Source organism: Aplysia californica, unplaced genomic scaffold (assembly GCF_000002075.1).
Source record: "Aplysia californica isolate F4 #8 unplaced genomic scaffold, AplCal3.0 scaffold00563, whole genome shotgun sequence".
NCBI lineage: Eukaryota > Metazoa > Mollusca > Gastropoda > Aplysiida > Aplysiidae > Aplysia > Aplysia californica.
The window spans coordinates 99,844-126,857 of NW_004797833.1; the positions used below are offsets into that span (position 1 = coordinate 99,844).

Sequence of the window (27,014 nt, forward strand, 5' to 3'; positions counted from 1 at the left end):
TTTTGTTTTTACCAAAGGATTTTGCTGTATTTTACGTGGTTTTTATTTTATTGAACTTTTTTGGAGGGCCTTTTTTGGATAAATCTGGCCGTCGCACGTATTTGTGCGAAAAGACACGTTGACACAGATAGTTTCAGGTGTAAGGCCTTTAGATCTAGATCTAGCAATTATAATTTGCATACAAGGCCTCCATGGATGTAAAACGCTTGAAATGTTCTATAAAATTAATATTTTATGTTGATATATGGCCTAGTATCGATTTCGCTTGGGATTTTTGCAGATAAAGGAAGTCGACAAAGTAAAGAGAACTGTAGGTTATATATAATACACATTGTATTTCAAGGGTGTTTGTAACCAAAAATTGTCTTTCTTATTTAAAAAAAGCAGAGGTGATAAAATGTTTTCTTCTTCTTCTTCCACTGGAATTTGAGACAGATTATACAAATGACATGAACTTGAAGGGATTTAACTTTGTAAATCAAGCTGGCCTAGCCTCAGAATTCCATGCAATGCAAAGGCAAAGTAGATCCTCCTTGTGAGCCAAAAACACGATTTTATTTGTCATTCCTTTTCCTCTTTTTTAAAACCGATTTTATAATTAATATTATCATGATGGAGCCGCCAACAATGTGAAAGTTGGTTGTGAGCTGTGACGATGTGGCCAAGGGCGCAGACTGAGAAAAGGTTTGTTTCGTGTTCTGTATCCAAGAATTAATTTGTGTTCTGACGTCACAATAACTGAACGAAAGAAAGGAAGAGGAAGGAGGGATAAGAAAAGAAAACATGGCCGACTACGAAGAACTCTACCATCGTTCCATAACGCGAACGAAGTCAAGGTAAGTACGAAGGCAAAAGTGTTTTTTGTTTTCGGTAGTATAGAATCTTGTTTTTTTGTCTGTAGTCACTCCCGATAGAGTGATTTAGAGTTTGACGTGCTGAACAAATTCTTCAAGCCTGATAGCCTACTGATAAAAAGAGAAACGAAAGACAAGTCTCGTTTCTTTGACGTCGGCCTACAACTCTACAGTTGACCTGTTCTCGATAATTCACCCAAAATCTATAAGAATCTTGAGTGTGAGGCTGAGACAAAGATACTGTTTGGACAATCTTCCAATTGACAACGGGGGTTCTTTGGAAATTGCCTGCTATTGCCTTCCCGTTTGTTTACTTAGAAGTGATTGCTAAGTTGCCTGAGGCAGGACAAAAGACTGAAAAGTGGCCATGTACGCGTGTGGACCCTACTCTTCTACCCCAAGCTCTACCACATTATTAGAAGAGTAATATTAGTCATTGGCCTAGCCAGTAATATTTTTCTCCCTGTTTTGTTTTACAAATTTATTTTGGATTCATTGGTGGACCCACCGTGTTTACACATGTGTTTATTAATGCGCACTAGCCATACAGTGGGGGTTTTCAGGGGGGCTTGCCCACATGCGATTAAAAGTAGAAATGATGCAAACTACTTTTAGGTAAGAAGGCGCCCTTCTTGTTTGACGTCAGACCAAGATACCCCTACGATCACGTGACTACATCTAAGTATAGACAACCGCATGGCACCAAAGATGGAAGTGTCTATGTATATTAATATTATCATGCTTAATCTACACAAATTTCTCGGAATTTTTGATAGCTGATTTGATAGCGCGTCTGCGTTTGATGTCGAGCAATGACTTTTGGAGCGGTTCGATTCCGGTCCCGGACAGTTTTTTTTTCTCTTTTCCTCCTCCCGACTGACCAACAGTTCCATAAATTATAGGCCTAATTTGTAGAGTTGCTTTGACTTTGAAGTTGTTGTTTATTTTTAAAAACGAAGTGACTATTTCTCCGAACGTTCGGAGAAATAGTGCCGATCTTTATTTCTCCGAACGGTTTCCGGCTTCCGCTCTGGTCGTGATTGTTTGCCTATTTGCGAGAGTTCGGCGCCAACTTTCATTCCGTCATTCTGCGAGGTCTGGGAAGGAGCAAATCAAAGGTGGTATCTGTTCTCAGCTTCTCCTCCGGCCGTGTGCCCACTGGTTTAGCGAGGCGGGTACTGCCTGAGGCACCCGAGAGACGGAGAAATCTGACCCTCTTTTCTTTTGAGTGGACGGTTATCGTCCATTAAAAAAAAAAACGGAGCAAATTTTTGGGTTTAGATCTATTTCAATTTTCAAGAGCTAGATCTAGTCTAGAGATTTTTAGATGAGTGTAAAAACGTGAAAAAGAAAGGTTTCACAACAGAATGAAATCAAAACTAGAACAGCCCAGAAACAACCACAACAATTAACAAATAAGGGCGTGTGTCCACCTGTCCGAAGAAGATTGACCGTTTTAACCCTAAATGTGCGTAATTTGTTTAAAAAAGTACAGGATATTGCATGGAAATTATGGAACCACACACAGGGGGCCTGCCAGTGTCAGTACCTGTACTTGGTTTTGGTGGAACGCTCTAACATAGCACATTTAAATCTATACAGGTATATATATTTAGAATCTAATGAAGGTAGGAACATCAAATTAAATGACGTTACACTATACCTTTTGTAGGAACATCAAATTAAATGACGTTACACTATACAACCCCCCACCCCCTTTTCCCCAACAACAAAAAATTAATAGAAAAACAACACATCAGAACAATAACAAGGAAAAAAAATACACACCAACAAAATATAACACCACAAAGAGGGAAAAATAAACGAAAAATAAAAGAGGAACAGCAATACAAATCGTATGTAACTGTAACATATTCAACAAATCAACGTGGTGACAACAAGTGAGAAAGAGACGAAGTGAAGCTAAGTGAACTTTCTTTCAAAAGTAAAGAGTTTCATTTTCTTTTCTTTTTTTTGGACTTTTTCGGGGACCAAAAAATCGAGCCACGATTGATTGGTCGCGGCCTCGACAAACGCAGATGCTAGCTCTATGTGTCGTTATCAATAACCCTCCATAGATCTAGATCTAGACAGCTCACGAGTGAACGCAACACATTAAGTTTAAGAGCAGCACCCTTCATAGGCCACACGTCATATCTGTAGCGAAAAACTGTTTGGAACTGTAGCATTTCTTTATATAAATACGGACATTTTTTGGACCGATTGAACCATATTGTATACGAACAATCTTTGGTAGGCCTATAATATAATTATAGATCTATATTTTATTTTTATTATCCGAAATATGCGGGAAAGGGTGTGATTTCAGAGTGTTCGGAGAAATAGTGCCCAGCTTTATTTTCCCGAACGTTCGGAGAAATAGTGCCGGCCTTTTAAAAATGTATTAGTGATTAAAAATGCAGGAGGGGGGGGGGGGGAGGTGGTAGATCTAAATTTAGATATCTAGATCTAGATCTAGATCTAAATTTAGATATCTAGATCTAGATCTAGATCTAGATATTATCTAGATCTAGTCCTCCTGCGTCTTTACGGCAATTTTCGTGCGGTCTTCCATCATGTCCAGGTAGGCCTAATAGATCTAGATCTAGAATCTAATCTAGAATCTAGAATCTAGATCTAGATCTAGATCTAGATTCTAGATCTAGCTAGAAAATCCGAAATGTTACCGAAAACACATCGTTCCATGTTTGGGTATCCCAGGAAGTGATGACATCACATTACTAAAATAAAAGCAGCCAATCAGAAAGATGCGTCATTTCTAAGTTTAACGGCATGTGGCTTGCCCTCACGATTACACAAAAGTCTAGCAGTCTAGCCTCTAGGCCACTTTTAGAAACGGCCACCTCTATTCTCACCCGGAGTGAGAATAGTGCAGGTGAGTCTTGTGGCTATTCTCACCCGGTGCGTGTTCACCAAATTTTGCGTTCACCCTAAACCACAGAATTCTACACTGTGATTTATATAACAGAAAAATTGTAGAATTCTGTGCCGTGAACAAACGTTCCATTACAACTGTAGCCTACTAAAAGCGTACAATTTTGTCTGTGGGCAGTGGAGAGAGAAAGAGAGAGAGGAGTAGCGCGAGAATTTCCAGGCAAAACAAAATGGCGACCCGCATAGTTCGGCTCGATTCGAAAAGTTAAATAGCCGTAGCATCTTTGTAGACAACCAAATTAATTTACTTTTGTGTTTTAACATCATTTTTTAACTTTGTTTTGGTCAATTTGATCGTCCACACCGATGGACAGTATTCAGAAAGAGACAGAGAGAGAGAGAGAAGAGGGGAGGAGTTGATCTTGCGAGAACTTCCGGGCGGGTGAGAATAGCCACTTTCTTTAGAAACCCCTTTGACGAGTGTGCCTCTCTGCTAGTTCGGACTCTTCCAATGTCAAATTAATAGTCTTTTAGGGTTGAAAAGTGCAGTTGATATTGAATTGGTTCTAACAAAATATTCGGGAAGATTGAAGAATACCGGACCACTCGTACATTATTGCGCGAGAAAGTGGGGTAGGTGGGGCAGGTGGTTGAGGTGGAGGAGGGGGGAGGGGGGTTCAGGGAGGGGTCTCCCCCCTGACAAAATTTGAATGAACGAAGTGGCTAGCCGTACTTAGATCTAGGTTTGGCCCTATAAACTCAAGCCTGTAAAAGTACACAAAAGTCTCATTAGGTATAGATCTAGTAATTATTCAGATTCAAATACATGCAAGTCAGTAAGGCACCTTTTGGTTTTGTCTGAAATACAAATAGATCTACTTTAGGCATTGCAAACTAAACATTTCATTTATAATTCAGCCATCAATATTAAGTACGGCTAGCCTGACAGTCTAGCCGTCCTTAAGTACGGCTAGCCTGGCTGTCTACCCGTACTTAAGTACAGCTAGACAAGAAGTCTAGCCGTACTTAAGTACGGCTAGACTGCCAGTCTAGCCGTACTTATCTTAGGCCCTATTAACATTAGAAAACAGGAGGTTTAAAATACATGCACTGTCATTAAGGCACCTGGTTTCCTCTCAAATACAAATACTGTAGGTACTGCACACTAAAAATGTATATTTACAATTATGTAGGCCTATTTTTTGTAAATGGTCAGTGTAGCCATCATATTAAGAATAAATACGACTAGACTGCCAGTCTAGCCGTCATTAAGTACGGCTAGCCTCTTCCTTGAATGAATAGATCTACCGGTCCGAGATTCTCCATTGAGAGATATTAAAAACTGGAAAATTATGAATTCCTAAGGTTGAGACATAGGCAAAGTCAGTCCGCTGGTCCGGTATTCTTCAATCTTACCAAATATTCAAGGAAAGCTCATGGCTATCTTACGAAATACTACTGTACTTTTTGCTCTGTCTGTGTTGACAGTAGGGACGTTGGATGAACAGACCTAGATCTAGATTCTATCCGTTTTCCTCCTCCTGGCATAGATATTTTTGTGCATCTTGCATTGTTATTTTGAACAATCTTCATAAATATTTGCAAGTCTCCACCACTTTGTATGTGATGACTTTAGAATTTTCATCATGTATGTGGTAATTGATTTGCTAATTTTTTTATTCCAGAGAAGATCACCATGAGAGGGAGGACTCCACTGTTCGTAAGAAGGACAAAAAGAAGCACAAGCACAAACACAAAAACAAGCACAAGCACAAGCATAGCAGCAGTGAACGTTCTCACAAGCACAAGAAAAAGAGACACAGCTCTCCTGATAGCATTGAGGGACAACATATTGACCTGCCAAAGAAGCCGCGGTTGGACGGTCATGATGATCCGGAGCTGCAGAAACTCGAAGCTGCTCGCAGGGCTCTCAAAGCTGAGCTTAATGGTCGGGATGATGAAAGTGCCTTTCGAGCCATGTCGCTTATTGCTAAGGTGCGAAGTTTTTGGTGTACTACTTTCCTACCACATCTTCCATGCAACCTGTCCTATAGCCATAATTTTTGTCTGCTTACTTTTCCGCTTCTTATGAAAAAAAAGGAAGCTTCAAGCTGTGTATATATGAGCAATTGCCAAAAGGTGAGACTCTCTTGAGACTCAGTGGTGCAAAAAAATTTTTTTTACCAATTTGACTCTCTTTTCTATCAGTCACAGATTGACATTTAGTGCTCATATTCCTAGAGTATCAGAGCAAGGAGATGTACGGTTTTGGAGATATGGGTCTATTGGTTTGGCAACTACTGTATTTCTTGTATGTAACAGTGATGACAAAAACAGATAAGCGGCAAGGCAAATTATAGACTTTAAATTCCATTTGTTTAGTAAACAAACACTTTGCACACTATGAACTCCATTCATAATGGTAATATGAATGGCAAGCTTTGTAACAATGACGCAGTGCACAGAACATGTCATCATTGTTATGTACAAGAAAGGATACACATTGGACATTATCATTGACAACACATCACAATAGTGAAAGGCTGTACAAATACAGTTATCAAAGCCTCAGTACCAGAAAAACACATGTGTAAAACAATTTTTTAACTAATATGAGGCAAAAGCACAAAATCAATGGAGCTGACTTGTACATAACAGTGATGACAAACATGACTTGTACATAACAATGATGACACAATGTACAGGAAAAGACAAAAGTCTTGCCTCCAGAGATAAAAGCGCACTTTAAGAATTAAAAAAAACCCAGGAGAGGTTTCTTTTGCTTTGAAACAGATACCAGGTCATATCAAAGACAGTGGACGATCACAATTATGTTGCTAATTATGACAAACAGTACTCGTACATAACAGTGATGACAAAACATACTGGGAAAAGGTAAAATCATGCCTACAAAGAACAAATTTGCACTAAGAGATACACAGATCAATAAAGGTGTATTTTGCTTCTAAATGAATCTTGCATGTATGAAATATATGTTGAAAACTTATTGATATTAGCAATTATGAAAAATATTACTTCTACATAACAATGATGGCACAATGACACAATGTATTGGAAAAAGGTATATCATACCAACAAAGAACAAATGTGTATTTTTGAGTTAGACAGATAAACAAGGACATGTTTGTTTATTTGTTTGAGTAAAGAGAGCACACATTACTTAAAAAATGTTTGCTCTTAGGACAATGTAATTTCTTGTACGTTAGTCAGTCTTGTACGGCTGCATGACGACATCCCAAACGTCATCACTGAGCACAAAATCTATAACCACAGAAATGATCCATCTCTCAAAGTTTGTTCACACATCACACTCTTGTTCCAGGAATCCAGTGTAAACACCGCAATTTCACTATAATATTCAACAGAGTAGCCTAAAAACAGGCAAAACAGCCCAGTACGTCACATTCAACGCAAAATTATTGTGCGTCACCGGATGCTGAAGGCATTGACTACTTTAGTTTTTCTGTTTCCCCCGTTGCTTCCGTTGTTCTGGGGACGCGGGTAAGGGGAAGTCACTCAAGAAAACAATTATATCCGGGCACTTTTGATGACCCGTTCAAAACAAAAGTGGGCGAAATTCGGACTTACGGCACGTCGTAAGTTGACGACAATAACGGCGAATGTTAAACAGCCGACCGAAATCGTAGATCTAGGAACCCGGTGTTCCTTTCGCGCATCGCTGCTTTTGAAGTATTGAATAAACGACGATAGGCAAAGAGATTTAACCAGCTACGGTGATTCTACTGAAAAATAATGGTGTTTTCTGAAACACCTAGTCCGTGACGACACGACAGACGCACAAGTAATCCGAATTGTTCGTCTATTTGCAAACAAATAAACCGATTTCTTGAGCAAGTTAACCTTTCTCAATGACAAATAACATAGGATCAAAGCACACGTAAAAAAAACATACCCAAAAATACTAAATTTTGGACATTCTTGGAAGTTTGCAGTGGTGTGCTCAAAATGACACTCCAGGAATCACTAAAAAAACGAACATTTTTGGCACAAAATTTACAAACTCAAGATTGTAAAGCTGACAAGGGGTCTGAAACTGCTAATGCAGGTTCTACATCCTATATTTGACGTGTGTATACGTTTTGGAGGAATAAATACTAATGCATCACATTTTATGCACACTAATGTGAGATGTGTGTGTTTTTCCCCACGTTTTGGCAATGGCTCATATGGTAAAAATATTTTGGTGATTTTTATTCTATTTTTACAACTCTTATTGTTGGTGTAAGGGTTTTTCAAGGTTTTTGAAATTATTCATAGTTCCTTTAGGAAAACAGTATTGAGTACACTTAATGAGGTTTTAAATTGCTTATCATTGTATGCTTTTTGTTGGTCCTGTGTTTGATGTATTTTTTTTTTTACAGGGTTATGTTACCGACTCAGAGGAAGAAGAGGGAGAAGTGGAGCATGAAAACCTCAAGGAAGATATGAGAAAGGCCAGGGAGGTTCTGGAACGTATTGGAAATAAATCATCCACTCAAGTGCCTGTGGACAGTGTAAACAGTAGGAATGTCTATGCACAGCGCAAGGACTTTACACACTTTGAAGATTTCAAAATATCAAAATCTAGAGATGAAATAGGGGATAGTGAAGAGGAGGCCATGGTGAAGTCAGATAGCAAGAGACAGATTAGTAGAGATGATGATAGTTTACAACATCGTAGTGTTAGGGAATCTTCATTACAGGGAAGTGACAGTAGCCAGTTATTAGATGAAGGACTAGAGATGCTTGATAGCGTTGGAATTTCTACTGGAAAATCTACCTCAGGGAACAAACTGAACCCTTCTCTCGCTGCACGACTGGGACCTGAAGTTAATTCTGTTCACGCCAAGGTGCAAAGCTTAGTTAATTCCTCCAAGACGAAGGCACCATCTTCGGAGGAGACCAGGAACCAACTCAATGATAATCATTATCAGCAGCAGCAGCAGCAGCCGCAGCAACCACCCCTACCACCTGAAGATCGATCCAAACAGCAAAATCGTTCGTTACCGAAAGGCAAACTTGAAGGTAAAGAGAACCGTGTGGTGGAGATCTTAGATAGTGACCAAGAGGAGGGACAAACTAAGGAAGAGATGGAAGTTATCCAGATAGATGACGATGACGAGGTACCAAATCGACGTTCTGAGAAGCGGAGGCGGCAAAAGTCCCAACGCCGTGCTGACCCGGATATCACCATAGTGGAAGAAAAATCTTTTGGTCTTCCATCTAAAAAGAAGGGTGACAAATCAAAGAAAAAGAAAAGCCCCTCAAGGTGAGATACTATTTATTTTGTATGTATTTGATACTGTTTTGCTTTTCACCCAATTTTGATTGACTAGAACACTTTGAAAGTTGCTATTTTTTCTAACATTTTGGTTGATTTTCTTCATAGTTAGTGACATATGTGATGTCCCCCTGGTTGAAGTTTATTTGTTCTAAGTTTTGATGAAACTGGTCCAAAGATAGATAATAGAGCATTTTTGGTCTATTGTAGACCTTATTATTTATAAAAGACTAAATGGGTACCCGTTTGATGAACGGACTCAAAAGAATCATATATTGCTTTCTTTGTGGAACCAGTGCACACTGCTTGTGAACAGAAGCCTCACTTGTTTTCAATGGCATCTTAGAAGACGGACTTTCCCAAGATTAAATCTAAAGAAACTAATGAAAAACTGAAAATTAAACTACTGTGACTTCAGACTCCTTAAATAACTGTACTCTTTAAATATTTCTGAACCACCGTTAATTTTTTCTCAATCGAAAGTTATGTGGTTCAGAAGTTTAAGGCGACCAGAGCGAGGAACTTTCATAATTATAATAAGAAAGAATCCAGTGTAAATTAAGACCTGTATGGGACTGTTCTACCCACAACACAGTGTATAGTTAACTCTTCTCTATACTAAAATTGCTAGACAAAATGTAGGCAGATAATTCACTTGTTTCGGAAAAAAAAAAAAAAAGATCTTCTTAAAGTTAGATCAATTGTCTTTTTTTTATTCTTTTCCATTATTTTGTCTTGAGACTATTTTGGACCAGTCTTAAAAATGCAATGTATTCTTTCAAGCAGTTTTATTTTTCTCTGTTTTCGTGACCCTTCTCTTCAAATCACAGACTATTCATGATTGCTAAGATGGTCAGTGCATGTAGTCTTCCTTCTTCTCATACCCCTGCTGGAGCTCAGGGGGTATTTGACAAAGATCTTTATTATCTCTCAGCCGGTCTAATTTTATTTACATAGAACATAGAATCAACTCTTGCCTGACAGTCAGCCACATATGCTGTTTTCGAAGGAACTGTTAATGTTTAATAAGTTTATATACTGAGTAGAGGGGTTTCCGTTCTGGATTGGAAATATGTGAAACTTCCACATGCGGCATCCAAAATTTTTCCTCTTCATCTGAGAGGACTAGGTGCTCACTCCTATCTACTGTAGGATTAGGGAGTGTAGAAAACAGGGGGAGGGGGGGGGTGTGATGCTAACAGGGAACAAACTTTTGGCCTCAGAGGTGACAGGAATGCCATATTTGTTGAGCTACTGAGACCCCAGTGTATACTTGTAGTTAGTCAATAAGTACAATAGCCTCTAAAAAAAAAGACATTCAAATTCAATTCTGTTTTGAGAGTGTTTGGTATGCTTGCACAAAGGCAGACCCTTCTGTACCAAGATTAAATGCAAGCCCTCAGACTCAGCCTGTTACATTTCTGACCTAATTTTGATTGGATGTCCTCGTAGAAGGAATGTCTCAGCTGTAACAGTATAGTGTTGGGCGTAATTTTTCCTATGAATTAAAAGGAACTTACAAGTCCCCATGTTGTCATTCTTTCTCATGTTGTTTGAAATCTTTCAGTTTTTATTTACTTAAAATATTGTTGTGTCATTTATTTTCAGGAAAGATACATCCAAGGATAGGTCTGTATCAAGCAAGGACAAGGAACTTGCCAGAGGTAGGAAAGAAGGCTCAAGAAAGTCTGATGAGCCAAAGCGCAAGAGGGAAGAGGCTCAAAGGAAAGATATTAAAAAGGATGAGTTGCGCAGAGAAGAACCAAGAAGAGATGAGCGACGAGACGATCGTAGGGAGGAGATTCGAAGGGGCCCAGAGGATCGGTGGAGAAGAGGAGGAGCCCCAGAGGAACCGTGGAGAAGAGGGGATTCAAGAGACAGAAGAGAAAGAGAAGTGGAACAGGAGGAAAGAGGCCGGGTGGAGAGGAGAAGAGATGACATGCGCCCACCAGATAGAGGAGGGAGGAGGAGAACGCCAAGTCCTTTTATGGGCAGAAGGTGGGAAGTTGTTTTTGTTTATCTTTCTGTGTCCTTATTGCAGTTAATAGTTTTGCTTTCATGAAACAAAGAGGCTGTTTACAATACTCAGCATTATTTGGGAGATCATAGGCGCATTTCCCTTATCTCTTGCACAATTTGTCATTTGTATGTAAATGATTTATTTGTTAGTGTTAGACAGAGTTTAGGGTTGTTTATTTTGTGATATAACTTTTTTTTAAACATGAAGCTACATTTCTTTCTTCTAACAGGTTTTGTGAATAGAAATGTATAGGGTGAGTGTTCAGGAAGAAATATGCCAACTTATAATGACTAGTCAATTTAAATCCTTGACTATTTTTTATTTGATGAAAATATTTTCCTATTATTTTTCAGTAGTAAATTAAGATAGATCTTAAGGTCAAGATGGACTCTTATCATTTTTAGTTCACTAGACTATTGATTGTATGAAGCACACCACTTTTTTTACTGTGTATAGATCTGATGTTTTTCTTTCCTTCATTGTGTCATTATGCAGATACCGGGATGCCCCAGAGAGAGGGAGGGACAGAGACCGTCGGGGAAGGTCATCGGAGAGGGATAGAGACAGGGACGAATCCAAAGACCCCCAGGACAAGTTCAAAGACAGTCTGTCAGAGGGCTTGGCCTTACAGAATGAAGAGTCAGAAGAGGAAGAGTAGGTTACTTTCATATCTGGTCATTACTTTATCAATTAATTTTTTTGTCTCTTAGATTTTCAGCTCGCACAGTTTCAAGTCGGAATTTTTTGAATAAATTAATAAAAATTTCTGAGGGTTTTATCGATTTTAATGGCATTCTCTCTAAGGTTAACAGAAACTGCAAAATAAAGAGTGATCTCTTAAAGAAGTAGAGTATAGTGAATCTAATCTTTCCAACTTTACTTGTTAATTTTTTAAAGTAATGCATTTACTTTACTTCATTATTTCTTTTAACCTGTGCGCCTACTCAAGACAAAAACCCTGTGTAATCAGCTATATCACTGAATCAATGTTGCTGTTTCAGTTTGTAGGGAAAAAAATGTTCGTCAGTGCACTTTTAATTTTTTTTTTCAAACATTTCTGGTTTTGAGATTATCTATCCAGAGAATATTATAAAGGTTCCAAAGTTACAGATCTAACAGTGTCAGGAAACTAGGAAAACCTACTTGGCGGCGTTGAGCGTTCACAGGTTTGGTACTTTTTGAACCCATTGATTTCACAACTGAATATCTACCCCCATATGTACAATTTGATGTTTTGAAAAGTAGTCATCATCATCATCACCATTGTCATCATCATCATCATCAGCCTTTCTCACCCTATGCCAGAATATAGTCCATCCACTCGTTCCTCTGTTCTGGCCTGTAGTCCCTGCACATCTCCAGCTGCATCTCATATCTTTTCGATCCTAAGTTACTCGATGAATGTATTATTGTATTGAAAAGTAATGCTCTTTGTTTTTGTTCTTTTGGCTTTCAGGCTTGATATTGATTTTGATGATGATGAGGAAGATGCAGACGCCATCATTGAAAGAAGACGTAAGGAGAGGCAGGCACTGTTAGAGGTAGGCTCAGATTGTTTGTGATTTCTTGTATTGCTGTGAAAGGGGAAAAAAAGCTTGATAGATGAATTGCCAATATCAAAAGTCCATTTGTAGAAGATATTTTGAGTCTTTGGACTTGGGTTTGTTTTGAAGTATAGTGACTCTTGAAACTGAAGTTATGTGTGGGCGGTATGGAAAGAGCTTGTAAGGATTGCACCATTAAGGAGAGGTACAATTTTGCAATATTAACTTTCCGGTGCCTTATGACCTACCTGGTACGTCATGAAAATACATAATTTTTAAATTTGCTGCGCCTGGTTCCCAAATTATGCTACATATACATCACGCTAATAACCTGGCTCTAATTCTTCTGTGCAGCGCTGCGTAGATTCATATTTGGAAATAAAAGCTGCACCAAATTTGCTAGTATGCTTCCCGGGAAGCTGAGAATGTTTCGGAGTGATCTATGGTCTGCTGGGGTAATAATATAGTGTAAAGCGCATAGAGCCTGCTGTTGAGCGGGGATATGCGCTATACAAATGCTATCTATTATTATTATTATTAGTATTTATTACTTACTTCACTGTTAGGTGTGCAAGCGATCGATAAACACAAATCTAGGCTTGCAGGCGGCTGTGTGCTCTTGTAAAAGTTAAACATCAAAATGACTCTAAAAGGCGAATAAATTTACTTTTTGACTTAGATTTACAAGTTATTCGAAATATGTGTAAAGTGGGATGAAATGGACGATAAGAAAAGTGAGAAAAGTGACAATTGAAGACCCAGTGTCTGAAATATGTCACGAGTACACTAGATCTAGACCACGCGTCCATTAACACCGAGACGTTAGGCTGTTGTGGTGGGTAACGAGCTCAGCTGAAAATCAGTGCTGACAGCAGGAACGCATACACCATGACTGCGAAAGGGTAAAATTTTGTGTTATTTTTATATCGCTTTATCTGTAGTTACTTGATCTTAGATTATAAGGTACTTTATGGAAATTTATTTCCATGACATTGTTTATTGTCTTACTTTTTTCAAATTTTGATAAAAAATGTTAGCATCTCTAGACTTGTAATGTCTAGTACTCTTTAAGGTTGTCTTTCTAATCAACTGCTTTTATTTTTATTTAGTCTTTACTTACAGAATTGTGCACTTCATTTCAATTTTGTGTCATGTGTGACAGGTAGATTTACTTCTTTTTATCATAGTATACTTTTGACAGCAATTTTCCACTTCCGAGTTGCAGTCACTGAGGTTTGCCAAGTTATCTATTGCTGTGGTTTTAGCTCAATTTTACTTATTTGAGACAATGACCTGTGACCTTCGGAATATCATTTCAGGTCATTTCCTAAATGTGCTTCTTTCAATTAAAAAAAATTTTTTTTTGTTATTACAGAACTTGAAGGCGACAAACCCCACAGAAGTAGCAGGGCTGGAGAGTCTCGACGGAGGGACAATGGGAACTAATGTTGAAGCTGAAAGTAAACCCATGGAAACAGAGGAGGAACAAGAAAGGAGAATACAGTCTGAGAAAGAAATGAAAGAGTTGTATGGTGAAGACTACGGCGGTGATCTTGAGATAATCAGGTATGTTTTTTGCCTTGCAAATCAGCTTTCTTGAAAGGAGAAGTTGTATTTTCTTTAGTAGTTTTTGTCACTTTATGATAGTGTTGTGCAGTACTTGATATTTTACTGCTGGAGAGTGCTTTGTACCACGTTCATGCTATTCAAGCGCTTTCTGCGCGTGCCAAAAGGCTGTTGAAAACATGAGTCTTGAGCACTGAGAGTATGGTACTAGTCTGAGCACTGATGATATAACTGAGGCAGCTGAAGCAAAGTAGCAACTAGGGAGTTTGAGTTCTTGAGTATGCTGAACTCAGCACTACTTTGTTGTATTGACACTGTAATTCTTATTTTGATTGAGATGAGGAGCCAGATTTTACTCAAGCTAATGCTCCTTTTTTTTTGGTATGGCAGCGTGAGCCTATAAAAAGCTAGAGTGACAGAAACTGACGATAACAAATATTTATGGCCATTTAAAAATTTGGTTGTGTGACTGGGCTCGTGGTTATTATTGTCTTGTAAGAATTGCTCTGAAAGTAGGTTTTCTTATTTGCTTATCTCTTTCACAGCAACGGAGACCCCCAGTCCAGAGGTCCTTCCACTCCTGCGGGCCCTGGCAGCTCCCACAGTGGCAGTGTCAGCCGCAGCCGCACAGAACGCAGCCAGAGCAACGATCGGGCCGGCCCCAGCAGTCGCGACACCAGCCGTAGCCGTGGACGGGACGATCGAAGCCGTAGCCGCGGACGGGACGATCGCAGCCAGAGCTTGGACAGGGGTAGTAGGAGCTCCAGTCGCCACAGTGAGCGAAAGAAGCGCGGCCGCAGTAGGGACCGGAGGAGTGGCACTGGCAGTTCAAGTGACGACAGGTGAGAGATATGACGACAGGTGAGAGTTGGTCTCCCTCAGGTGTCCCATCAGACTGTGGTACCTGTGTTTTTCAAGGGAATACTTTCATTCTGCCTACTTTTATAGGCCCCCTGCCGCACCCTTTCTCTTGTATTGATTGTTTTAAGTTTCTGTCTATGGAACGCTCCCTGTCTTTTGAAAAAATTACTTCTGAAATTCATTTTCAGGTTTTCTCAATCTTGTGATATGTTTTTGCTCTGATTATAATTCATTACTTCTATTTGTTTCTCTCTTTTGTCCTTATCCTCTTATAGAAATGTAGCTCTCACGGTGCGGAGTCAACATAAACAAATCGACAGCAACTTTGTTTAATGTTTCGGCTGACCAGCTTTCTATCTTTCAATGTTGACTTTTTAATTTGAAATGCATTCATAGAAGCTGTTTTCAGTATCCATGTTTCACTACCATGTGCTCCACGATTTTATTGATTTCCCGGAAATATTGATTATGTACCAAAACTTCTTTATGATGTGATTGTTACGCTTGCTGGATTCTCAACTATATTGGAGATTTAATGTTTTGCCCAATTCTTACCCCATATGGGAGATTTGCTCTATTTTCCCCAATTGTTACCTCATACTGGAGATTTGTTCTATTTTGCCCAATTTTTACCCCATATGGGAGATTTGCTGTATTTTCCCCAATTGTTACCACATTACGGGAGATTTGTTCTATTTTGCCCAATTTTCACCCCATACTGGAAATTTTCTCTATATTGCCCAATTGTTTGCTTCAGTTCGGACAGTGACAGCGACAGCAGCGTCAGCTCTGGGCGGGAGGGCTCGGACAAGAAGGACAAGAGGGGGGACAGCAACAAAGCGAAGACGGAGGGCACAAGTGAAACTGACAATGCCCAGAGTGCTGACGTGAAGGAGGAAGGGAAAGAAGAAGGCAGTAAAGAAGAAAAAAATGGTGAGTTTCGAAGCATAATGTGTTTATTAAGAATTACTGTGGTCTATAAGGGTGATTGAGGGCTGTTGCCGTTGTATATCATAACTGACTTTTTGTATTATGTGTGTCATAATGATGAATTCATAAATTATGATCTTTGAATCTATTCTAGAAGTCAATTAAAATGTATCTTTTAAAAATATTTTTTCCAAGATTCACTGTGTTTACGAGTTCTGTTTCTTAAAAAATTACTTTCAAATAACTAATTGATTCTAGTTTTTGTTATAGTTTTAATTTCAGCGATTTATGTACTTTAATTCTCAGCTAATCACAGTTTATGGTCTTTTCAGATGAGACTAAAGCCAAGAAACCAGGAGACTTGGTGGATATGTTTGCGGACACAGAGGACATGTTTAGTGAAAATTACAATGTAAGAAAATTTATATTTGCTGTCTTGTTTTCTTACAATTTGTTATCGAGTTTGGAACATCAAGTTTGTTAACTATCTTAGTGCAGACAGTGCCACTGCAGAAATACCCCCGAGTGGTATTTTCACTTGCAGTCTATGTGTAAAGTACATGTCGTGTTACTTAAGATTGATATAAAAAAAAACTATAGCACATACAAGTATACATCATGGGCCAAAAGTGAATAGGGTCTGAAAAAAAAATGTAATTACCATAAGTAATTATACATAAGGTCTATTTTGACACTCCCTTGGCCCATGAATTGCTATACAAAATTGAGGTGGGTCAACAAATCAGCCAACTTCTTTGTAACAAGGAAAAATTTATGGTATCAGCCTATTTAAGTTTTTCTCTGTGAATGTGTATAGTTTGTCATTTAAGAAAATGCTGTATATTTATATCAGATTTTTAGTTTGTTTTTGTTCCCCCAAAAATAAACTACTCAGCATGTGAATTTAGATCACAGTTTATGAAAAAATGGGGTATATTTTAAAAGTATGTGAAAAACTAAAGCAGAACTCTTTAAGGATCACCTTTTTGTACTGTTATCCGCGTAAACGGCATCAGTGTAACTCAAAATTAGACTACCAGTATGTAAGATGTGAGTCTGGCATAGTATGTTGTGACTGCTGCTGGGAGACCAGCTGGGTCAACAAGGCATATATCGTGTAAACTTCACGAAGAGTAATATATTATTTTATGGTTTTAATTTCATGGTACAATTAAATTTGTAATAATGATATGGGGACTTGATTGGAGAAAGATGCCCAGAACTGACATCTTTTGGAAAGAATTGTTTTGGGTGCTGCTCATTTGGCAGCTAATTGGTTAGAGAGAATAGTATTAAGAAGTAAAAGAAGAAAAGTAACCTCACTTGATCCCTTACTAGCTAATGATAAAGAGAGAAATATTTTACGCAGATGATAGCAATGTGAAATGTTGCTTTAATGGTTTGAATAGAGGCATAAAACTCACGGCTAGAAAAAAGTTTTGTTGAAGATCAGTTTTCTTATAAAATGAAGCTGAGAAATCACACTGGAAGGCAAGCTTCTTGATTTTTCCTTGCATATTGTTCTGTATTGTGCAATCCCCCCCCCCCCCCAAACCCCCAGGGCTCTGTTGACATTCACTCCTTGGCGCTCATATGACCTTATGCAGTTGCAAGCACCGTTAAACCTCTACTAAAACTTGTGCATACCATATGTACTTCTCTTGTCTCAGACTTGAAATATTATTGTTGTTGTTGTGGAGCTGACTCGTTGTACACCTCTCCCCACTTACTCAGACTTGTACATTCTCCAGAGCCCTGGCCTGCGCAGAGGTTTGCTGGGTGTGGCGGAGAATCCCAATCTCACTGACAACTGGGACGACGCTGAGGGATACTACAGTGAGTTGCCCTGTATCCTATATTTTAACGAAATATCTTTTCCCTAGTCCTTTGAGAAATTTGTTTTATGTTTATCTTTTTTTTCCTGGTCCTTTTGAAAAATTGTACCAAAATAGCATTACAAGGCATGCAAGTCCGTCTAGTAACACATAAAAGATACAACAAATCTGCACAATTTTGAAACTAAACACTTTATAGAGGATGTCACCGTGTGCGAACCAACTTTCAAGTTGAGGTTTTAAGTGTCTAACTCAGGGGCACAACATTGTGACTATCAATTTAACTACCCTTGTCACTCAAATATAACTTCTTGTGTAAGCTTTTGTGTGACTGAGTTCTCTCATCTTTTGTCCAATGTCAGTTGTTGTTGTTGTTAGTGATCCAGTAGCATCTGAGTGTCAACTCTTGTGCATGATGCCATTCGGTAATAGCTGCATGTGTGTTCTAATTGTTGTCGTGAGGAGTAGAGGCAATTAGTTGTGTGGGGTAGCTTGGGAAGAAAACATCCCCTTAAATCAGTTAGTTTTCCACAGAAGAACAGATGATGTTCCACTGTCTCTGAGGGGTAGTCACATTGTGGGCAGGCAGCAGACTGCTTTTCTTCAATTCGGTTGAGATGTTGGTTGAGGGGTACATGACATCCAGGGTGAAGTAGAGCTCCTTAATTGGCACCTATTTTAGAAAAAGTCCTGTCTTTGTGAAGAATATGTAAGATTATTGTTGTAATGTAGTTCTAGTATCGTAACTCTATTTGGATGTTTTGGTTGTCTGCTACCTATTTGGTAGAAATTGTCACATTGTGTTATTATTGGTCATTTCTGCCTCTTGATGAATTGTGACTATTGCAATACCTGCTGCTCATTAACAACATTCCGCTGACAACTGTTTGTTTTGGTCTTTGTACTGACAGCTCAAATTGTGACTGTGGGTGGTTGGCGGGTGCTCTGGTGTGGTTTGCTCCTTCTTTCCTATCAAACATCTATCGTCCTTATCTCCCCCTCCTTCTTTTTTTATGTTTGTTACTCTCTTGTAACACCTCTAATCTTCTGGCGCTCATATGACCTTATGCAGTTGCGAGCTCTGTGAAATCTCTACTAAAACTAAACTAAATTGTGACTTGAGGATGCACATGAAAGGTTTCACTATGGACATTGTAAGAAATCAGAAAATGGAAAAGAAAAATTTCTGACTATGGATACACGGAATAGGATGACTGTTTTTGTGAATAGACAGCATAGTATGAACAATTTTTGTGCATTGAAAAATATTTCACTATCCACAGGGGTGAGGATCGGTGAAGTTCTGGACAAACGTTACTCTGTGTTTGCGTACAAGGGCCAGGGCATGTTCAGTAATGTGATGTTGTGTCGCGATGCTGCTCGGAGCAACTCGGAGGTGGCCATCAAGGTCATCAGGAACAATGAAATGATGTGAGTACATTGAGACAACAGCTACAGGTCTTTGCTTGTTTGCAGGCGCGTGGGTCTCCTCAGAAATTAGAATGAATTTAGTTGGGGTTTTTTTAGCTACAGAATGGTCAAAGATCCAATCAGTGAGTTGAGGAGGGGAGATCAATCCATAATCTTCCAACTTAAAACACAACATGTACCCCTCAACCTACATCTCAACCGAATTTGAGTAAAGCAGTCTGCTGCCTGCCCACTATGTGACTACCCCTCAGAGACAGTTCTTCTGTAGAAAACTAACTGATTTAATGGGATGTTTTCTTCCCAAGCTACCCCACACATCTAATTGCCTCTTCTCCTCAAGACAACAATTAGAACAAACATGCAATTATTACCGAATGGCATCATGCAGAAGAGTTAACGCTCAGATGCTACTGGATCGCTAACAACAACAACGACAACAGCTACAGAATGAAAGTTCAAGTTTATTTTGTTTGGTTAATATAGTGGGATGCTTTGAATTATTTTTGGAGAAGAAATTTGTATTCTATTTAAAGAACCTGGACATGGAAATGTATAAGAAATAAGCTTAAGTTCACATTTTTTTGTCGTTTTAATGAAAGTGTTTATAAGGTAGAATTTAATTATTCTCGTGAATGCACTTCTTTTTATGAGATTGAACAAAGTAACATCTTACTTCATTTGGTCAGTATCGTCTTATTTCATTTGGTCAGTATCGTCTTATTCATTTGGTCAGTATCGTCTTATTTCATTTGGTCAGTAACGTCTTATTTCATTTGGTCAGTAACGTCTTATTTCATTTGGTCAGTAACATCTTATTTCATTTGGTCAGTAACATCTTATTTCATTTGGTCAGGCTGAAGACAGGCATGAAGGAGCTGGAGTTCCTGCGTAAGCTCAACGATGCTGACCCTGACGACAAGTACCACTGCCTGCGTCTCTACAGACACTTCTTCCACAAGCAGCATTTGTGTTTGGTGTTTGAGCCGCTCAGGTAAAAGTCTTTCTATTACTTACTTAGGTCTGTGGCCTGTCCTTACTATGATTAGGCTCATTTTTCCCCTGACGCAGTGACATTTGTAATAAACATAGCTGCCACTTTTCCGCTAAATAGCGGAAACTCCGCTTCATCTAGCTTTTCCCGCTACTTTCCACCTTCCTCCGCGGGACCACTCTCGGTCGCAAATTGCGATACTTTTTTACACGCGGAAAACACCGAACCGGGAGAGAGACGAAAACGCAGCTTGCGCATGTCCGCCCGTAGCTTTCTACTTCCGTTCTTCTAGGCCCAGCGCTAGTTTCACTTTGTTTATTGTGGAGCAACAAAGTGTCGATCTGGCATCGGGACGTTAGCGCGCCGAGTTGTCATTGAAAACGGCGGAAATTCGAGAGAAGTTGATGCAGAATGCAAAAATAATTATACACGGCTGTTCAGTTTCACTCTCCGAGCGGCGCACTTAGTTGTAGCCCGTCTGACCCTTCTGACCCCTGTGACCCCTCGCGGAAGGTAATAAATCTCGACGCGTTACGCCACTTCCACCGGCCTATCCCTAGATCTGACCGCTCCGCGCGGTAAGGGTACAATTTCCAGAAATTAACTGGAATTTACAACATAGTACTCCCTTTCTCCATCCCGTAAACCTAGGAGTGTTGTATACTAAATAAAAGCTCAGCATCTCCTCTATAACCCGCAGTTTGAAACCAGTTTCTATCTCGTTTTATACTCCCTTGGGATACCTATATACTACCACTGTTGTACAGCTCTGTGTTATTGAAGTTTTTGGATTTAAAAGAGAATTTTGATAATTCGAGCCGACAATTTTTGTTTTAACCTTCATATTTCTTTTTATAAATCTATTCTCTCCATTGTGCTGAAAAAATCTCAGAGTAGGAGCTAAATTTCCATGAACTAGCGCACTTTATGTGACTAGTCTAGTGCAACGCTCAGTGCAAAGAAAAACTCTGTGAAGCGGGAACTTGCCGTCTGACTTTCTTGTGTGTTTATAATTATTGAGCCTTTTAACATCAAAGATGGAACACTCTTATAACATCCACTTTGAGAATTTAAACAAGTTGTGTCGTACTTGTGGTGAAAGAAGTTTAAAAACTAAAGTTTCTCAGCAGCGTCGATTTTTGTGTAAAAACTTTAAGTTTGACTTATTGCAATATTATAGACTGAACATTGACAACGACACAGCCGACAAGCATTCCAACACTCTGTGCAGGAAATGTGGCTCGCGAATATACACACTACGGAAGCAAATTACAAATGCGGCTTTGAAGGCCGCACAGAAATGTGTAGAAGACAGTGCCTATGTTTGGTCCGCTTACGACGCAAGCATAAGCATTAACGAGTGCTCTGTGTGTGCTCGCTATGTTAAACTTAGCAAAGGGTGCATTAAAGAGCGCATTCCTTTGCTTACGGAAGGACACGAGTTGCGTTCTCCGCCCACCGCTCGTATGGCAGTGGAGTCTGCAAGCATAACGGATACCCCCACCCCAGATGTTTCCACTGTAAGTACAGGCGATGGTGCTCAGCCCTTTACCACTCAATCCATTGACAGCACATTTACACATACAGACGAAGACTCATTTTACATTTCACCAGAAACTCATATTTTGACATCCACACCTAAAACGAAGACGAAACAGTTCACAGACAGTACCAGCTCCCCATTAGTCAAACATGAAACGACAATAGAGTCAACACTTTTGAAATCTGACACAGAGCCACTCACACCGTTAGAAGAAAAAGTTGCTACACATCTGATCAGACGAAAGCTTAACACATCTCAGACGAAAGGACAGTTGAGGTTCAAAACAAAAGGACAGCCATTAGTGTTTCAGAGGATAGTCACACACAGAATATCATCTGACTAAACAGTTTTATAGTAGTATGTTTATCAAAATATTGACTATAGTAACATCAATTCAGCTGTGAAGGTGTAAAGAACGGTCTTCATTCTCATGTGAAAAGTACTCGTGCGTTGGCTGGACTCAACTGTTTTCCCACTCACTGACAAGACTGTGTGCATTAATCAACAATAGCAACAAGACTTTTTGGTCCTACCTCATAAACGTAAGTGTGTTTGAAAGTTCAAAGTCTGACTGTGAGCTGAAAATGAAGACTGTAACAATCTGTCGGTCCATTTATTTTTAATTATTTTTTTAAAAACATTTTTGTTTGTAATAACCGATCTATGATGAAAGCCACTTTCCCCCTCTTTTAAACAACACTTTCTTTTACTTCTCCGTGATAAAAATAATACTGTCGTAAACTACACCTTCGTCTTCATGTGATCATTTGGTTGTTGTTTCATTGACTTTCTCGGCTTTCATAAGAACTGGTGTTGTTTTATGTGTACAAAACATAACATCGCGGGGGAGCCGCTGACCGCGAGGCCGAGTGCCCGCAGGTAGCGTAACCGGGGCGTGACCTCGTCTCGGAGGTCAGGTCGACCGGCAACTAAGAGATCCTGAGTGGAACAGCCGTGTATAAGGAGCTCCGCTTGCTGCACTTTACGTTTGGTGCGATAAAGAAATCGCGGCCCGCGGCACTCCTGTACAATTGCGGTCCCGTTTGTTTACATGACGGCTATTGTGGCTGTTGAAGTGAATCTAGATCTAGATCTAGATAATCTATCTCTAGATCTAGATATAATCTAGATTTACACATATTTAGATATCTAGATCTAGATTAGATAGCCTAGGCTGTAATTTTAATTCAGGTTAGATCTACACTCTACAGAGGGACTATACTAAGTTAAGTGCAAACGGGACCGCAATTGTACAGGAGTGCTCAGTACAGCGGCAAAGGTGTTGCCTCTTTGATCCTATACTGCGCGCGCTCTACATCGATGTACAAGTTTAAAGAGAAAGAAATCTTTTTATAAGACACCAGCTTGCAACAGACTCTGGATTTTTAGTCACCAAGTCCAAACTGTGTCAAATTGACTCAAATGCTTGTTAGTCTACTTAGTGCCTTTGTTGGTTTTTTTTTTTTTTCCAAATACATTTTAATTCTGTTGCCTATGGTTAACAAATATGACAGTTTTTCCTTCCAAAACCATAGGCTACATTTTCCAGTATATATTGCCTCTGGATCTCACTGGTTTTACTCCAGCCTTCGGAGAGCGCGCGTCCGCGTTCGCATGAATTTCCTCCTTTTTTTAAATTCCTGAGTGGCAGCTATGAATAAACTACTTATGTTGACCCTAATACGGGGTGCCCACTACGGATGGAATCGGCCGATCGCCCGACTCGATCGCCTGAAACTGAAAACAAACACGTTTGTTTTTGAGGCGATCAAGTCGGGCGATCGGCCCCATAGGCCGATCCCATCCGTAGTGGGCACCCCGTATAAACCTTGGGTCGTATACTCTTATTTTGTGGTTTGGTGTCTTATGGATAAGTGTTGTTTGATATATCAGGTTTTACAGTAAAATTGTTGGAAAAATTTGTTAGTCCTATTTCCTGTTACAAGAGGGTAGTTGGAGAGTTTTGAAAATTTGGTTTGCCCCTCTTTGTCATTTTACTCTTGTGTTATTGTAGTGAAAGCTGTCTGGCTTAAAAATGTATTGAGTTTGGATTAAATGACAGTTTTAGAAATAAAGTATAGATTTTGTAAATCTAATTTCAATAGTTTTTTTTTTTTTTGATGATTCATGAAATATCACATGCTGCTTATTTAGAGTTACAGGTATTGTGGCTTTAGAAAATTTTACGTGTGATATCATTATAGTCCAAAATATTCCCCAGAACTCTTTGAGGTACATCTGAAAACAGTGTCTGCATACTATTATATTTTTTTTATTTCAGTATGAACCTGCGTGAAGTGTTGAAGAAATATGGCAAAGACATAGGTCTGCACATCAAAGCTGTCCGGTCCTACAGTCAGCAACTCCTGCTTGCCTTGAAACTGTTGCGGAAATGCAGCATCCTGCATGCAGATATCAAACCAGACAACATCCTGGTAAGCAAAATTTTTATACTGTGTTGGGTTGGGGGTGTTGTGTGTATGACGCATGTCTGTCCTGCATTAGTTTGAAATGACACAAGAATGTCAAGAGCAGCTGGTCTGTGAAAATGACGAGGTCATGGAAAGTACTGGGATTGACTTGGAGTATCTTCCTGAAAATCTGCCATTTACTCCAGAGAAATACCTTAGTAAAATATTTTTATTTATTTATCGAGGAACTTAGACTTCACAGAAAAATATTAAGCATGGAAATTCTTCTTTGTTGGCTTTAGTCTCCCGTTTGGAGTGATGCCATGTCTTGACTTGTGAGCTAGCCTCGAAATAGAGATTGGATAGACAAGAGGGCATAAAAGTGTTTAAAAACTATCTTGTCTTAAAAAATCCAGACAAGCTTGTGCCTGAGAGTCACGACAGAAGTTTGTGTGTGGAATAAAGACGTAGGCTTGTTTTGCCTGTTAATGTATGCCATTTTTGTGTACAATGCTGGTGTTTCAATGCCTTATCATTCACAGTTCCTGAATTCTCCTTTTTCTGGATTTGTTCATGGAAAGCAGCACCTGTCTTTATGTAAGGCACCTAATGGGACCAGGTATAAAGATGCCAATATCCTGCTTGCGGTGAAAAAAATATTGCTCCTAATTGCATAGAGAAACAGCACACAGTTTGGTAATTTAAAGCTGAGAATTACTGTGTGCAAATTCCATCTCTGAACAAACTCCTTGAGTTTTAAGTCAGACAGTGTTTTGCTTAAGTTGATCAGTTTTATTGTTTCCTGTACCCTCCGATATGTAGCAGAGATGTTCTTTGTAACCTTTTGTTTCATTCTACAGGTGAACGAGTCTAAAATGGTTTTGAAGCTTTGTGACTTTGGTTCGGCATCACATGTATCAGAGAATGATATCACCCCGTACCTGGTCAGCCGTTTCTACCGAGCACCAGAAATCAGTAAGTCTATGTGACTTTGATAAATATGATTGTCCTTATAAACTAAACTTAAGGGGTGGTTGGCGGGTGTTCTGATGTGGTTTGCTCCTACTTTCCTATCGAACATCTATTATCCTTATCTCTCCTCCTTCTTTTCTGTGTTTGTTACTTGTAACACCTCTAATTTTCAGCACTGATATGATCTTATTTTGTTGTAAGTGCTGTAAGACTCTTTCTTAAAATTGAAACTTGCTAAAGCTGTCCCCATGGTTTTATGCACCGCGCATGATTTAGCAAAATTTGATCTTTATTTGCATAATTTCTGATTATTTTCCTCAGTCTTTGTTGAAATTAACAGAATCCCATAATTTCATATTTTTGGACTCAGTTTGCATAATTTCAGAATTTTTCTGGCATAAAACGATGGGGACAGCTAAACATAATTTCTGTAGGATTGTTGTTGTTTTTGTTGTTATCGATCCAGCAACAGCTGGGCTCTCGCCCTTCTGTCCAATGCCATGTAGTGATAAGTGCAGGTCTGCTGCAGTTGCTGTAATGTTCCAAAGAGTGTGTTGTCAATGTTAGGTTTCGGAGGGAGAAGGGTAGCTCTGATGTCATTTAGGGCTGTGCAGTGAGTGGAACAGGTGATGATCCACAGTCTCATATGCATAGTCACACAAGGGACACATTGGGGGAAGTTCCGGGCTCAGCTGGATTAAAAAGTCTTGAAAAGTGAGTACATCTGTCTTGCTAGGCCTCAAGACAAATTCAAAATTTTAAGTTTATTGACAAGAATATAAAGCAAGAAGTGAAGTGTTACATCACAATGAAAGTAACTCCTTAATGTATCTGTCCTGGCTAGTTCTTGGACTGGGTTATGACCACAACATCGACACCTGGTCGGTGGGCTGCACGCTGTACGAGCTGTACACAGGTAAGATCCTCTTCCCCGGCACCAGCAACAACGACATGCTCAAGACCATCATGGACTACAAGGGTCGGATCCCCAACAAGATGATCCGCAAGGGCATGTTCAAGGAGCAGCACTTTGACTCCTCCTACAACTTCCTGCACCACGAGATGGACAAGGTCACCCAGCGGGTCAGTTCACCTCTCTTCTTTTCCTTGATTTTGGTGTTATGTCAGTTATCTTGTCAGTATGTTAGTGTTTTAGGGCCTATATGGCTGCTTGCACTGTATGCTTCCCCGGAACTTGAGGTTGTTTCAGAATGCTGTCAGGTCTGCTGGGGTATAGTATAGATTGTGAAGCGCATAGAGCTTGCTGTTGAGCAGGGATTTGTGCTGTACAAATGCTATCTATTATTATTGTGTGTGAGATGTTATAAGGCCTTTGCTTGTTGAAACATAATGATAGTGTTATGCTCTATCAGTGCAGTGTACCTGGAAGAAATGATATTGTCTACTTTTGTGTTTGCTCTAAAACTGTTGCCGTGATTGATTGATATGTGTGTGGGTCCTCAGTAAAATTCAGGGGTCAGCAAACAAATGAAAAGTGTATGAGTACTTGTGTGTGTGTGTGTGTATATGGGTGTGTGGATTTGTGTGTGTGTGTATATATGAGTGTGTGGATTTGTGTGTGTGTGTGTCGCGTGCATGAATATTGTTCTTACAAGCATTTATGTAAAGCGCCTAGAGCTGTGTTTACACGGGAGTGGGCGCTAAAGAAATGATCTTCATTATTATTATTATTACTGCATATTGACTTTTTGTTTCTTATCTCATCACTGAAATCCAAAATTATTTTTCTAGTCTCTTGAGACGTTTTCAAGAAAGCAGTTGCTCAGTTAGACTTGGAGATAATTGGTTTTGACACATATCTCTCTTGGATGCTGTGGCGCTCACATGACCATATGCAG

General features: G+C 39.4%; 1 protein-coding gene across 3 annotated transcripts in view; it reads left to right on the plus strand.

Moving 5' to 3' along the window:
* The first annotated feature begins 729 nt into the window (after window positions 1-729).
* The window catches only part of LOC101857593 (serine/threonine-protein kinase PRP4 homolog), a 32,626-nt gene continuing 6,341 nt past the window's right edge, over window positions 730-27,014 (plus strand). For 2 of the 3 annotated variants that reach the window (XM_013087241.2, XM_013087242.2), the window contains exons 1-16: window positions 985-1,277; window positions 5,435-5,744; window positions 8,153-9,039; window positions 10,660-11,049; window positions 11,567-11,725; window positions 12,528-12,612; window positions 13,991-14,181; window positions 14,727-15,023; window positions 15,800-15,975; window positions 16,305-16,384; window positions 17,724-17,808; window positions 19,091-19,238; window positions 20,092-20,229; window positions 24,054-24,207; window positions 25,044-25,158; window positions 26,000-26,238. In XM_013087241.2, coding sequence (XP_012942695.1) covers window positions 1,222-1,277; window positions 5,435-5,744; window positions 8,153-9,039; window positions 10,660-11,049; window positions 11,567-11,725; window positions 12,528-12,612; window positions 13,991-14,181; window positions 14,727-15,023; window positions 15,800-15,975; window positions 16,305-16,384; window positions 17,724-17,808; window positions 19,091-19,238; window positions 20,092-20,229; window positions 24,054-24,207; window positions 25,044-25,158; window positions 26,000-26,238 — 3,510 coding nt within the window. In that variant the 5' untranslated portion in view covers window positions 985-1,221. Of the gene's footprint in view, window positions 837-984; window positions 1,278-5,434; window positions 5,745-8,152; window positions 9,040-10,659; window positions 11,050-11,566; window positions 11,726-12,527; window positions 12,613-13,990; window positions 14,182-14,726; window positions 15,024-15,799; window positions 15,976-16,304; window positions 16,385-17,723; window positions 17,809-19,090; window positions 19,239-20,091; window positions 20,230-24,053; window positions 24,208-25,043; window positions 25,159-25,999; window positions 26,239-27,014 lie in introns of those variants that run through there. The other variant, XM_035972037.1, reaches the window with a different exon arrangement.